The sequence below is a fragment of the Notolabrus celidotus genome, chromosome 8, assembly GCF_009762535.1.
Source record: "Notolabrus celidotus isolate fNotCel1 chromosome 8, fNotCel1.pri, whole genome shotgun sequence".
Lineage (NCBI taxonomy): Eukaryota > Metazoa > Chordata > Actinopteri > Labriformes > Labridae > Notolabrus > Notolabrus celidotus.
This window is the reverse complement of record NC_048279.1, coordinates 30490454-30505847: the sequence shown is the minus strand read 5'-3', so window position 1 is coordinate 30505847 and position 15394 is coordinate 30490454. Positions and strand designations below refer to the sequence as shown.

The following is a 15394-nucleotide window of genomic DNA, read 5'->3' as shown; positions in this document are numbered from 1 at the left end:
TTCAGCTCTTGAGTGACCCAGCACTTGGTACTTTGGTCATTATTGTGGGGATGTTAATTCTTGATGATGATAATGGAAGGTCTTAAATTGTTTGGTTGCTTCATTGTAGATGTTCCTTATTTAAAAAAAAAAAAAAATGCTTACTTACATTAGTGCATTGCCTTTACACTGCTTGGCAGTACCTGCACCCAAATGGACTTGAAGCACTTTGTTACTCGTACTGATCTTGTTTCCTCTTGTCTAGATCTTTGCTTGTGTCGTTCTTGTTCTCGTATGTACGTCGCTTTGGATAAAAGCATCTGCTAAATGACAAAATGACATTGTAACATTGTAAAGTGCTTTACATCTGCGGTTGCATTATTCTATAATCAATTTGCCATCATTTTTAAGAATGTAAGAGATGATTTGATGGATAGCCATATACTGCACGTCGTTCAATGTAGACTTCCACTGAGAGGAACATATTAGACTATTTAGGAACTAAATTAGGAACTAAATTTAGACTGTCATACCAGCTTGATCATCACTGAAACTGTCCTTGAAATGTCCTGGAAAATGATCTCTGGAAAAGAGTGGGAACCCTGTGCTGGGGATGTTGCTCATCTATTTACCTCAACCGATCACGGCTCATCCCCAAATGTTTTGACTTCTCAAGCATGTCTGTTGCCTTCGGCCTCAGTCTCCATCTGTTATAAATGTTACATTTCAGGTCATGAAAATACACGTAATTCTAAAAAGATACCAAACAGTTTCCCTTTAACAGTTGTGAGGAAAAAACAAACCACAGTGGCTGGTTTTGTGGTAATGAAGAAATGTGTCATACTGTGCACTGTTGAGGCTCATTAAAGAGGTCTGTGATACAGAAAAATAAGCCGGATCACAGTTTTAATACACAAAGACTTTGTTTTACCAGAATCAATGCATGTGGATTTTGTTCTTTCCCTAATTATTTTTTTATTGGAAAAATATAGAACATCTCTAGATTCACAGCACAACAGGTGAAGCTGTTATTGTGAGCACAGGCGGTTCTTTTGTTGAGTAAATTAATGGATACTCGGTACAAGTTGAGAAATACAACGTTAGTTTCCTTGGATCATGTTGATTCACGAATAGCATCATAGAAGAAAATATGAGATTGTGAGAGTTAAATAAAACATGTATTCACGTTAGATCTGCAGCCTGAATCCTGAATCTCCTCACCTTTCTCTGGTGGTGAAATAAAAAAAGCTCTGCTGATAGTTGTATTCTTCTGTGACAATTTAAGACATATTTGATTCTGAAATATCTACCTCAGACTCAATGCAATGGAGAATATTGTTCTTTATGCTCAAAATATAAAACTTGAACTTTTAAGTAGGATTCAGACAGAATGGACTGCAGCTGTTAACAGCACCATGAATTGCACATAATTTTCCCCAGCTATTTCCTCCGTCTCTAGGCCTAATTTACAAATAATTGAACCAATGACACACAAGCTCCTAGAAAGCCCATAAAGTTCTGCAGCTATGTGCGGGTTGCTATGGTTTTGCACCTGATTGTGACTAACATGAGCTGCCACATCTCCAGTCTGTGCTGCGCAGAGCTGTGCTGTGAGCTGCCGCCCTGCTTGAACTAGATTCTATGCACATACATGATGAGCTGAACGGAGAGGGGAAGTCTTTGCCATTTGTGGAGTTGAATCATGATGGATGAGATACTGATTTCATAGTTTGTATCCAGATTACTTCCTGGAAAGAGGTAACAAAAAGCAGCTCATTCAGGTAACAGCCTGTGTGTTGGGGTTTAGCCTCAGAAAGCCCTAACCTCTGATTATTACAATAGTAGTAATGTAAAAATGTTAACAGACTTCATGTACAGATGCGTTACTTGTAGGTCATCCAGAGGTGGAATTGTTTTGATCACTGAAGAGTTTGAGTGTATAAACAAGGTGGCACAGTTACCACCAGCTCTCAGCAGACGGTGAATATATCACTCTAACTGCGCAGGGCGGTTAGCACCAGTGTAAGTGAATTAGGTGCTACCTCCAGCCAGGCTCATTTGCATAGAAAAGGGCCTGTGTTGCTCCAATGGCTCATTTAAATCCATGCAAACAACACCAGTACAGGGATGCTATTTGCTCTGCAGTGCAGTTTGTGGAGCATTTAACCCTTTGTAAACTAGACAGTGTCTCTTAGGCTCATTTGGACACGTTTAGCAGGTGCAAAAGCTGCAACATCCTTATGTGAATCAGAGTGTTAGGAAAGTTTGTTCCTTGGCTACGCAGTTCAAGTTGTAAACTGTTAGCAGTGATGTTTCAGGATGATGCAGAGTAACTTGGAAGATTTGTATCCTGAAAATGTTAAAGTCTGTTTCATTGACGTGGAGGCGGACACTTTTAGCAGGAGACATCACAAGTTATCGGCTCACAAAGCTAGCTGTGGGACTATGTACCCCTGAAGGCAGAGGAGAAATGGGATTTTTTAAATTTCCTGAACCAGCTTATTACTGTCAAACTCTGTTTTTAGTTGTGTTGACTCCATATGGGTAATTTTAGAGAAACAAATTTGTCTGACACTGTCAAAACTGCAGGCTGATTTTCATCAAGCATGTCGTGTTCCTCTTCTTAAAGTTTCATAGGCATGGCTGTTAACTTCTGCAGAGGCTTTTTTCTGAAATGTCGCGTCACTTGCAGAGAGGTCAGTCGTCCAATGAGGTTGCTCTTTAGTGTCCTTTCAGAGGTGACCTGTCACTGACAGCTTTATTAATTATAGTTTCTTGAGGGCTATGGCCTATTTGTAAATCCACCTCTACCTGCCCTTGTCTCCCTTCGTGCGCCGGCTTGCTGTGTCTGCAGAGAGCTGGGTGCTGGGTGCTGCTGATAGCTGAGGTGAGGGTGGTGAGGTGAGGTGGAGGAATCATGTCGACAGCCTCCGCCGCGGCTCGTTCCACCCCCCTGAGTTTCATTTCTCCCCCCATTCATTTTTCATTTAAGAAGGTGACACAATATGCTCTCAGCCCAAGGGGCCAAAACGCACCATCGATTTCCCCTCATATTGTGAGGCTCTGATGCTTCACTCAGCCCGTTCCCGAGCTTGCAGGTTAGATCGGCGCACACCAGGACGGACTGATAAACACACTGCACGCCTGTAAACACAATGGCTGACTCTCTCTCTTGTCTTGAGACATTTAAAGTGAGGTGTGATTCCAAGATATAAACAGCCAGCAAAGATGTGATGGAAATGTTAAAAGCTTTTTAATGAGAAAAAGCACTTTCTTGTCCATGAACTTTTCTGAGAGAGTAGTAATTAGTGATGAGGTTTTTTTCAGTAGAGGAATGGGGTGTTCAGTTTTAAGACAAAGGGGCACAGGGGCAGAGCCAGGGACAATCTTAAGATCAAAAGTTCACTGTGCTTAAAGATACCTGAATGATTTTTTAATGCATGGCAGCAATCAGGGGTGCACACGTTTTTGACACATGGCCTCCATCAAGTTAGTGAGCACTGAAAAAAAAATGTAATGAGGGCTGCTCAAGAGCCACTATGCATCAGAGAGTGGTAAAACGTTTATTTTTGAATATATTTAATATGTTTTTAAGCAGTTTCTGAAGTTTTATGAAATTACAGCTTCATAGATAATTTGTTAAAATGCCTCTCATCGAGTAATTGATGGATTTTGAGGTTATCTTCCCTGAAACTAAGGAAAAAATGTAAACTACGGAAATCGTTCTCATGTTTTATATAGTTTTATTCAATTTGAATTACTGTTAAATCCAGGCTATAAGTCGCACCAGTGTATAAGACAGAGGGAAAAAGGTCAAACTGTGTTCCTGCCTGAAGACTTCCCCTGCGTTCAGCAACATGCAGTTTTTATGCAGACCTGTAGCTCTTTCTAACACCATCTGTTAACACCTAACTAACTACCCCTACTGTAATTGAGCACAGCCTATGGTAGCATTAAGTGAGTTATCGACAGACGCACTTCCTGTAACAGATTAGTTGAGACTTGCACCGTCCCCCTCTGCTGGTGGAGAGAAGAGATGGGTCTTCAATAATAATTTAAAACATTCAATCATAATAGTATCCAGCATGCTTTGTGCACTGATGTAATTGCTTGTTTCTGCAAACAACATCCTCTGGGTAAAATACTGCAACATAATAGAACACCTTTCTTTGCTTTTTATACTGGAATATTGGTGTATTGAGTATTAAAAGTGCGTCTTATACACCACATTTTACAATTTGTAATAAGATAAGATACTCCATTATTCTTCCCACAACGGGGAAATTCATGGAGTTACAGCAGCAAACAAGAAGGTGTACAGAACAAGAATTTCAACAAGAATATATACAGAAAAAAAAATGTCCATCAGAGACAACAGCTTGGCCATAATTCTCCTGTCAGCCACCACCTCCACAGGGTCCAGGACTTAGCTGGCCTTCTTCACCAGTTAGTTCAGTCTTGCTCTCCTGTACCCTGTCCGCCCACAGCAGGTGAAATCCTTCCAATGTGGCGTTTGTGTCCGGTGTTAGCTCTGTTAGCATGATGCTACTCTGCCAGTATTCCCTCTGGTGCTGGGTTAGCTCGTCCACCTTATCGTAGATAGATCTTACAGTAACAAATACACTTTAACATAAAATATGACTGATGAATGTTCGGAGGCCAGAGAAGCAAAATGATCGACAGGATTGCAAATCATCTGACTCAATATACTACAAAACGGGAGATGGCATCCCAATGTGAATGCAGGGTCGTCATGGGAAGATGTAAATGTTACTGTGTTTGACTACAGACTTTGACATTCAGCGTTATATAAATTTTCAAGCCTTTAGTGCATCAGAAACCCTTCGAGGCAGCGTTAAACCTGCAGCTACCTGAACACAATGCATCCCTGTAAATGTAGAAATTGAGTTCATCCCCTCAAGCGACATAATTTACACAACACCATTGATTGAGCATTTACACAAGACATGACAAACCTCCCATAACACACCATAACAGAAGATCTTATAACAATGACTTGTCATGATGGCAGGCAGTTGCTCTTCACCTTGACGATTCATCCCAGTGGCACTGCGTCAATGAGCTCATTAGCTTTGGGGGCTTCTCTCTGTCTCACGGCTGAATAATTTATTCTTCTGTTTGCTCTCTCTCCTTGTCCAGCACCATTCCTTTTGTGTGTTCACTGGCTTAATTATCACAACACAGCATGAATTAATCATGTTTCAGTTGGCTCTACATAAGTTAACATCACAGATAGCTTTGGTGTAATTATGTCTTTTGTTTTGTTCTGAATGAACCACGTGAGAATTAAAGTGCAACATTTTGTGTTTTTGAGATGTGCATGTCAACCACTCACTCACTTACTGACTTTTAGAACGAGCAGCAGAGGTTATTCTGACTGACAGCCTGTCTGCAGCATGATGTGTTTTATGCTAAACAATTATAGTTCTCGTTCTTTCCCATCAGATCACTTTCCTCTGATTGGGAAATGACACATGCCAGGATGCTTTTCTTTCTTTAGTTTCCTCATTTGCCCGTTTGGCTCTAAATGCCCTAAACATTTGATTGATTAAATCTGCACAACAGTGATTATTTTATTCATATTGTCAATATGTGTTATCTTCTCATCTGCACACTACAAGCTTGTTGCATCCTGATTGATACTGTTCATTTCCAGCTTCACCCACTTTGACCATCACCGCTGCACTGCAGGAATACCAGAGCTTACTCCAATTTACAGCTAAGACTGTTCTCTCCTCCTCTCACTTTTAGGACTTTGGGGATGATGGCTCCCTTTACATCACCAAGGTGACCACAACTCACATGGGCAACTACACCTGCCACGCTGATGGATACGAGAAACTTTTCCAGACCCACACTCTTCAAGTAAACGGTAAGAGGCTGCCACGAAATCAAAATACCCTTTTTTTTTGTACAAATCATTTTAAAGAACCTTTCCAAAACTCCCCAGAGTGTCAGTAAAAGCACTCACCAACAATACAAGAAAGGGTAAATTGTGTGACGACATGCTGCTCTCAGGAAGCAGTCTGCACTATTTCTGTTGCACAATACAGCATGTTTTGCTCCTTCAGTTGTCTTGTTATTCTCTTAAACAAATGTATAACAACTCAAATGAAGTATTGTTGTTGAAGAATAACAGACGGATGATACAGTGATGGACGTGTAAAGCTCTACCAGCAAGCAACCGACCAACACCTGCCTCAATATCTTGGAAATGAACAACAGACTGCAAATGCAAAGAAATTTCTCCAACAAGTTTTTAGCCGCTGGACAAGAAGCTCACCTTTGAGGTCATAATAGATGGAAGCTGCTTGGAAGCTAGACTTCACAGAGCCATGTCCTCAGTGATAAAATGCACCATCAAACTCATGTAAGGCTGCAAATATCTGACCAAAAACATCCCCTCCAGCTCTCTAGCAATCGTTTCACATGTACATTTGTACAGATGAGGCAGGGCAACTTCAGAAAAACACTTGCGTCTGTGTCGCACAAACCTGGGGTCAAATGTTTTAATCATGTGGATTAAACCAGGCTTTTCTGTGTTTATATTGGCACTCTATCTCAAGCGATATGCAGTGCGGCTGCATCAGTAATGGATTGCGACACAGTCTTTGTCTTGTCACACGTGATGTAATGTGAAAATGATTCCACTAATGTTTGCTGCTTTTTAGTGAGTGTTTGTGGGAGTATAGTGGTCTTGTGCGTCTCGTAGTGAGCCACATTTCCCCCACTCTGCTGCACTCCTCAGTTTCAGATGTAGAAATAAACTGGTCACGTTGCTGCCTTTAGCCTATGAACAAACTTTGCAGCGGACTGGTTTGTTCGAGGTCTGAAGCCAAAAAAACAAACCAGTTCCAAATGACTGACAACACTGCGTTTCTTCTGGGAACAAACTCTTCATTGACGCAGGCAGCCATGTTGTAGTTGTGTGTGGCTATGTAGGAAGTAAACGGGCGTGAACTACAGTAGCCCAAGGGGAGCAGCAGAGAAAGTTAAGAAGAAGATCTGGATTTTCAGTCACAAATACAAATGAATCAATAAAATGGATTCACCTTCTGGCCGAGCCCTAAAGCCAAATAAGTTCAGCCACCTCTCCACTGTTCCTCCACCAGTGTATGGCTGGGGACTCAGTCAGCTCTACCTCTTGTCCCGTCATGCCCTGTGCACAGATCATGATGTTGGCCTCAGTTCATTCACGATAACAAATAGAGGCAGGAAGAGACTAAAGCTAAATACTTCAGGGATCGAGGATTGTCAGACATTGTCAATCACTGTCTTCACTAAAAGAGTTCTGTCCTCCCTCCTTCTTTCTTTCTCACATTGTGCCCCTGATGCCTGCCCTCTAATGGTGTCATATTATGTTGGATCTACTCTCTCGAGATTGACAGCAACTTGGAAGTAAATATGACCACCTGTGACTGTGACACCAGCAGCTGGAACATTTATTTTCTCCTAGTCGTTTTAATTTGGCCCCGAATGTCTGAGAAATTTAAAAGTGCAGCTCTTGTTCCTGAGTGGCTCCAGTAGACTTGCTGTTCTTAGAGAACCATTTTCCATCATTTACCTGTAAAATGAACAGTGAACCAATAGAAACGGTGCTATTTTAGTTATTATTGTAGCGATATATATCTGTCCTGTTTTTGTCCATTCTACTTAACTGGAAATCGCAGTGTATTCTGACACATCGCTCATTGTCTGTGGTCCATGAGAATAATATTCATGTGTCCTTCACCTTAAATGAGCCTCAATACCTGATTTCAGTGAAGAGTTTTATTTTCCACCTCAAGCTTATTGGTTTGGGATAGTCGTCAGTGTGTGAATGTGCCGTGTGAATGCAAAAACAGAGAGCGTCTGCAGAGGGCAAAGGTGCTGGTTGGGTTTGTGTGAATGAGCCTGTTTCCTCCAATACTGGACTTAATGAGAGGACTGTGAATACACCATAATGTGTCAAAGACAGAAGCTTCACATATTCATTACATTTGACAGACTGACGCTTCATTAACATTCCTCAGAAAGAACACTCCAAGGTTAATTACAATGATACACAGGTCTCATTATACCGAGTATTGTGTTTATGGAAACAGAGTGAATCCCGTGAGAGCGATTACTTTTGTCTGTAATTGATACTGAAACTTCCAGATGACCTTTTTCCTGCAGACAATGAATTCCACATTCTTGGTCTGGCTCAAGTCTCCGAGGAGTGGCTATTACCCTGCCATGACTACAGAGATTTTCTAAAACTCAATTAAGAAACAGCCGAGAGGGAGAGGGCAACTCTGGGAAACTGGATTCAGAATGCTGTCCATCACCCTAAAGCCACATGAGAACGTTGGATATACAGCACTTGGAGTTTTATCCGGAAGAGCTGATGCAATTCAGACAGGAGGCACTTTTATAGGAACTTTTGATTTCCCTGTGAAGCAGGCACAGCCGGATCCTCCTCCTGGATGATCCTGCACACCCTGCTCTGTTCGCTCCTTCAGCGTGTGCAGGATGATCCAGGAGCTTTGATTTGTTCTTCCCGTCATGGTTTTTACACACCCATTTTGTTTTATTTTCCATGTGCTGTAAAGACTTTCCTTGTATTGACCACCTTATCTTGATAAAGACACCGTAATGCTCTCCGCGTTGTACACTATTATCTTCAAGATGTTCATTTTATTGTGCTTATTTGTTATCTGCAGTATGTTACATCCTCTTATTCTCTTTAAGCTCTTTCTTTGTTGCAGTGACCCAGCTTTACCCACAGAAATCAATAAAGTTGCATCTAATTTGTACTGTGGCTGCAAACTTTGTCCACTCTCCAAGCCACTTTAGCGGAAAACAAATCGTTTTGAGGGCTAAATTAATGAAAGTCTGGGTTGAATCATCAAATTCACCAAACACTCCTGCTGCTGGGAAAATACATTTAGTTTTCCACCCGGGAAAGCTGCATTCATTTTGAAAACATAATTTGAAATCTAAGTATTTCTGATGGGTGAAATGGAACAATACGGGCCCTAATGTTGTGTTTACTTCTCTCTGGCAGCATCATCTTTCCAAAGGTAGCTTAAGCTGTTTGCAGTTATCACTGATTCATTACAGACACATTACTGATGCAGTACACATGCACAGTCTTTTGTCATTGTCATTTTATTATTGCCCTCCAACCGTGTTCGGGAAATAATCGGATCATATACTTCTCAACATTACCGCTTTATCCTTATGGGTTGTTGTGTGCACCTGTCACCCTGTTGCTATGGTTCAAAGATCCCAATATGGACTCCCAAGTGATGGAAGGGAGGGGGGTGTTACCATAGTGTTCAAAGACCTGATGTGCCTGGTAGCAAGTCTGGACCCCCTGGGCCTTGTTAGGAAGTAATGTTAGAGCGAAAGGTGAGCCTGAAAGGTCAGCTGTGTGCTGAGTTCATGGACTGTATGTAAAAAGCAGTCATAGCGATGATGCATTGATTGCAATTTCCTTGGCTGATTCCAATTTACAATTTTTCAATGCCCGACCTGTTGGGTCTTATCTTGGCTGATTCTCAATCGCATCCTCCCTGACTGCCAAATAATTAAAAGTTACCCATCAAATGTGTACAATATGTTACTTTTGAATCAGACTATTGCTTTCAGTCTCCTACCCGCCTGCCTCTCTTTCCTGTGCTGCCTCAGTGAACAGTATACACTGCAGTTAAGAGATTGTTTGTCTTCTTGTTTCATATCTGTTAATTATCTATATGTCCAACACTAGATGCTTCCTGTACCTATTCTTACACATCAAGCTATTAATCTCACACTGACATGTTGAGGTTTTATCATGTAAGAGTCCCCTGAAACCAAAGAATGTTACTGGTGACATAATTCAACTATATTTTAATGTACAGTCCTCCTCCAGCCTCAACACAGAGGGACAGTTGTCTCATATGAACGTGCTGCCTTCAGAGTGTTTTGATAGATTTGCATGTATATTTAATTACTGGACAAAATTATAGTGCAGAGAATCAGTCTCTGTTTATGCTCCTGTAGGTCAGTGCTTTCTGCCTCTGCTGATGCACACCTCACGTCTGCACTGCCAACTTGTTAGTTCGTTTGTGTGTGGCTGTCATTAGTGTTTGTGACGCTGTGCGCATGGCATGAAATGTGCAGCTCATGTGTGTTAATCTAGGATCAGCACGGGATCTGCTGTCTTTGAGAACACCAGCAGTCACCGATCACGGCCGAGTGGGCTGCAAATCAGTCGATGCCGGTCACCAGCCGGTCAATCAGTGCTCCTGTAGTCACAGCCATGATGTCACATCACCTATGTTTGTAGAACAACATTTCAAGGCCTAAGTTTGGTATTTTGGATTTCCAATCTTGTGTTTTTGGAGGCAGATTTTACCATGTTTGGACAAGAGTGTGAATATCACCCTGGTTGAAATGTAGCTGTATGATAAGCCTCAAAACCACAGCCAGCTTTAACATCAGTTCTTCTCTAAATGTGACCGCAGGGTTCATAATGATCAACATTCTGTTTCAATTAAAAGTTGAGTCAAATAAGAGAGTGTTTTAGTACACTGAGAGATAAAATCATTTTCTGATTGGCTCTTAAACAGTTGGATGTCTTTCTACAATCCTCTGTCTAGTATTCTCGTGTAAGCCATCATAAGAGTAACAGGAGCAGTACCATATAGTGAAAGCACTCCAGCATTTACTCCACTTTTAAAACCAACAGGTTTTGTGCACTTCCCATATAACATTAAAAGCTGATCTCAGGCAGCAAAGCTTCCCCCCGGAACATGCAATGTGGTATTCCCTGGTGGTAAGGGGCCAGGGTTACAGGTGAAGCCATTACCAGAAGATATATTCAAGGAGATAAATAGTATCTGAGCTCACCTCGGTGTACAGCAGCTCCTGGACAACTCTCAAACGCTGGAGTTTTCCCCTGGGAGCAAGAGGTTCGCCCCCTTGTTACAGAGAGGACCGTTCTGACTGCTGCTGTACTCAGGTGCCAAAGAGAAATAATGAGTTTACTACCTGCAGTTCTAGAGGGTGTATGTCACCAGGGGGCTTCATGGTTTATGATTGATGCCTAGAAAGTGTTTTGGCTGGAACATTTAGTTAGACCATCAACTGGAATTCATCTGCTGATATTTTGATGATTGTTTTCTGAAAATGTTATATTCTGGTTACTGCTCCATTTAATGTATCTTAACTTTATGTTGTTTCTCTTTCATAGCAGAGTATACACTGAGTATCTTAAAGCTCCTGTGAGAGTTTTTGATCAGGTTATGAAACAGACTGTAATTACCAGTGATGTGACTTTAATACCTGCTGTGAAGAGGGAGTTGTCAGAAGTCAATTATTAAAAAGAGAAAAACGTTTACAACTTTTTCCACAGCAAATATTCAGTGAGTGAATGATTGAAAGAAAGCATGGTAAGACTTGATCAGAATACACTACCAATACATGTACAGGACAAAGTCAGAAAAGATATCAGAGAAACAGAGGGCACCAAAATCAACTCAAACTAAAAGTTGTTCACAGTTTGAAGACTGTCAGACAAACAACTGAAGACAACACATTTGTCTTTCTTAACCTTAGAGCTAAAGATCAGTCAGTAAAGCAACACAATAACTCCAGGTTGATCCACCATGTTGGAGGAACAACCTGCCTGACAAAGGTTTAATTCTTTAAGGCAAGGGTTCTCACACTTTTTGGGGCCAGGGACCCCTTACAGGTGAGAACATTTTCCAAGGACTCCCTCATAATTGTAACATAGATTAAGCACATGCTTACTACCGTTTGCATTCTTAGATGCCCTTGGAACTATTTGTACTGTAAAACTAATAAATTGAAATACTTCAGATCTGTTCCATAGTGATAAACAGAAAACACTTCACCATCTGTGTTTTCTGGCGGATGTATTCCTCGCACTTTTGCTGGAGAAAGTCTTTACTTATTTCCTTATATTCCGGGTGATCAGATGTCGCTTTAGCTTGGCTGGCTTCATAGCTTCGTTCGCTAACACCTGAAGACACATGACGCATTTTGGTCTCCCGTCACTATTCTCAATAAAAACAAACTTTATATACCTGCCGTAATATTGTCTTAATTTAGCTAGCTTGGGATGTGAACTGATTTAGAAATGGCTCCATGCTAGCGAGCTAGTAGGCAAAGCTAAGTAGTAGCAGGAAAAGTTGTGACCGGAGGGATGTATGAATGAGTGATACGTGACAGATTGATGTGAGTGTCACAATCATATCAGTTTCTATTTGCCCAAAGGGTAAATAACTAGGGTGGGAGTAAAGGGCACAATATACTGGTTTTATTGGCGCAAATGGTCCCCATCTGTATATATGTTGTTTTTAATGACATAGCATTTAAAAAGGGTATTAGACATTTTTTATATTTATTTCACGGACCCCCACGCTATGGTTCGTGGACCCACAGGGGTCCTAGGACCCCACTTTGAGAACCACTGCTTTAAGGCACCTTTTTGGACACATAGCTACATCTACAAATCATTTTTAGTTATTAGAATATGTGACTGTACTTCTTCAGTACATGGGTCTGCAATAAATCCCTTGTTCTAAATGAACACCAGCGTTACCATCGTACACCCCGTTATATTTTGATGTCTATTTCTAGAGATCATAATCTACCCTGTGACCTTTTCAGTCAATATTAATACAAGAAAAAAAATATCTTAGCTCTATATTTATATACAGAATAAACAGTTGACTAGGGAACAGTGGCTTTCTTAGAATTCATGAATATTTCATGTAGTGATGTTTTAAGTTTTTTCATTCCTCATTATTCCTAAAAGTAACAAGCCTCTGAGGACCGCAGCACTTTGATTTTAATTTTAGTGTTTAGATTCATATAAAAATAAAATAAATTAGTAAAACCACACATTAAAAGAAGAAAATGAGCTAAGCCGGCACAACACCCAAGAAAACTTGTCTTTTGAGGTAACGGAAAATAAAGACGGCACAGTGTATTCCCCGGAGAGCCATTATGCTTCCTCATTTCTGTCCCAGATCTGTGCGAGAACATTTTTTCGGCTTTCACTTCTTGTATTATCCTAAAAAAGTTATTTTTCCTGACTAAGTGATGAACATGTGAAGCATTGAATTCAGGCTCTGGACTAAACAAATGTCCTGGCTGCATTACTCGTACATGTTCCTGTCTGAGGAGCATGAAGCTCAGGTGAGAGAGTATCAGTGCAGGCTTTCGTCACAGTGTGTCTGTAAATGTCAGTGTGTGTGTGTGAACAGTATGTCATGCCAGTTTTTGAGTATGTGGTTGTACATATATGACAGGGAGGGCAGAGGGATTATGAATGTTATTTTGAGCCTGTGTGAAGTCTTCAGGTCATGGGGCAGCTCTCACCATCAGATGTTTACGGCCGCCATGTTTTCAGGAAACTGCCACGACTTCAGTTTGATTGAAGATTTGTAACTCAGAGTTGTAGCACGTCTGCCAGGCTTAGTTGGAAATGTCTCAGTAGTGTGATGGCGAAGTGGTCTCTTGCCATGGTGTTGGTATGTAGGTGTGTGTTTGTGTGCGTGTGCATGTGTGTGTCTACACGCCTGCTCATCTTCCGCAGTGCCATGGCCGACGGAAGCCTTGCTGAGTGATTGACGACTGGCTGGGGAGCTTTATGATGGAGCTGTCAGCCCTGCTGCGTTGCGCTCTCCTGGCAGAGGCTCTCCTGACACTCTCAGAAACACATCAGAATGCCACTTCTCTCACATCTTGTCTGAACTGAGTTTGAGTGGAAAAATCCCACTGACCGGCTTGCTCCTTTCATTTTAGCGACTGTCCAGGCAAAAGAAATGGTGATTTGCAAGCAGTTTGCTCACGCCCATCTGTGAAGTGTGTAAGTGGGGCATGTTCAAAAGGCAGATAACAGTTTTTCCTGGTTAGGAGGGAAAGCAAGACTTGCATGAGCTTTCTTTAGCTTAAGGCTTTTGGGGAGGCTGGTGAAGGATGCAGATTAACTGTGAGAGAAAGAATACAATAAATGAAGTCTTCAAGAAAGACACTACATGTTTGCTTTTTCAAACGTTCTAAAAATACAGAATCAGAAACAGCTTGACTGGACAGATATGTGTGTTCACATACAAGGAATGGGACTCCAGTTTACTTCACTCTCCATGTACATAAAATCAAATTAGAAATGCTATTCAAATATGTACAAGGCCTCATCACACATAAATACACATTAAAAATCTTCTCCCTTTCTACATTTCAAAGAAAAAACTTAGAGTTGGAACTGCTGCTTTATTTGCATCTTCTTGTGTGTTTTAATATTACTTTTTCCCCTGGTTTTAGTATCATATCTCACATAAATTAGTCACAAAAATGTTGCATTTTATCAATAATTATATTAATTTTGTTAAACATATCCCTCCATTCATGTGTCTCACATTAAAACCACTCACGCTGCAGTTAATGAACGTGAGTAGCAAACAGTGCTCATCCTAAGCTAACAACAATTATACCAATTATCCGATAATATCAGCCTGGCTTGTTTTGAATTTAATTGTATGCAATTATTATAAGTTTCACTTATTTTTAATGCTACATTTTTATTTTCAGTCATCCACAGCCTTCTGAATCCTTTTTTTCCGAACACCCTTTTAATTAACTATATTTCAATATTTGCTCACCATGGTTCTTGTTTCATTTTACCATAGGGGGTGAATTAGACAATTTACAACTCTTATTTTAGCCTCCATCACTGACCAGCAGGAACCCAGCAACAGTAATGGGTCTCTACAGCAGCACAAGATGTTCTTTCTCTCCCACATTCACCGTCACAGAGGGAATTCACTGACATGAGCTTTTTTTTCCTCAAACAATGGGCTTTTGACTAAGCAATGACCTTTATTGAGCTCGATGGGCAGCCAGTGGAGACTTTCAGGAACACTGATAAAAAAAATTGACTCCTCCTACACACAGCCTCCCACCCCTGCTTTTCCCCGGAGTAACATCCTCAGCTGGTAGCTGATGGACAGCAGTCACATTTTCAGAGAAGAGATAAATAAGCTTGATATGCAGGGCCTATAGTTGACAGAAAAATCCATACCGGCTGATACAATGCAAACTGTGGAGGATGTGGTTTTAAAATAGCTTCACAGGATAAACAGGGAGGTCAGACGAGATGAGCTCCATTGTGAAATGGTAAACAGTTAAGCCGGCAGACCTCAACACTTAGTGATTTATTGATGTTTATCAATAATGACATCCCATTCCTAGCTAAAATAATTGAGTATTAGTCTTTGAGGTATCGACGGATCCACTGAGACCCACTTTACGCCACCCACCCTCCCCTTCGGTCACATCGAAGAGCGTTTTCAATCAAACCAGCACTCCACAAGCTTTATTTACCTTATTGTATACCAATGTTTTATTTAAATGCGTG

General features: G+C 41.0%; 1 protein-coding gene across 4 annotated transcripts in view; it reads left to right on the top strand.

The window, feature by feature from the left end:
* The window catches only part of fstl5 (follistatin-like 5), a 222882-nt gene that overhangs the window by 149592 nt on the left and 57896 nt on the right, over nt 1-15394 (top strand). For all 4 annotated transcript variants that reach the window (XM_034689156.1, XM_034689155.1, XM_034689157.1 and 1 more), the window contains exon 8: nt 5752-5872. In XM_034689156.1, the coding sequence (XP_034545047.1) occupies nt 5752-5872 (121 nt within the window). The remainder of the gene's footprint in view (nt 1-5751; nt 5873-15394) is intronic.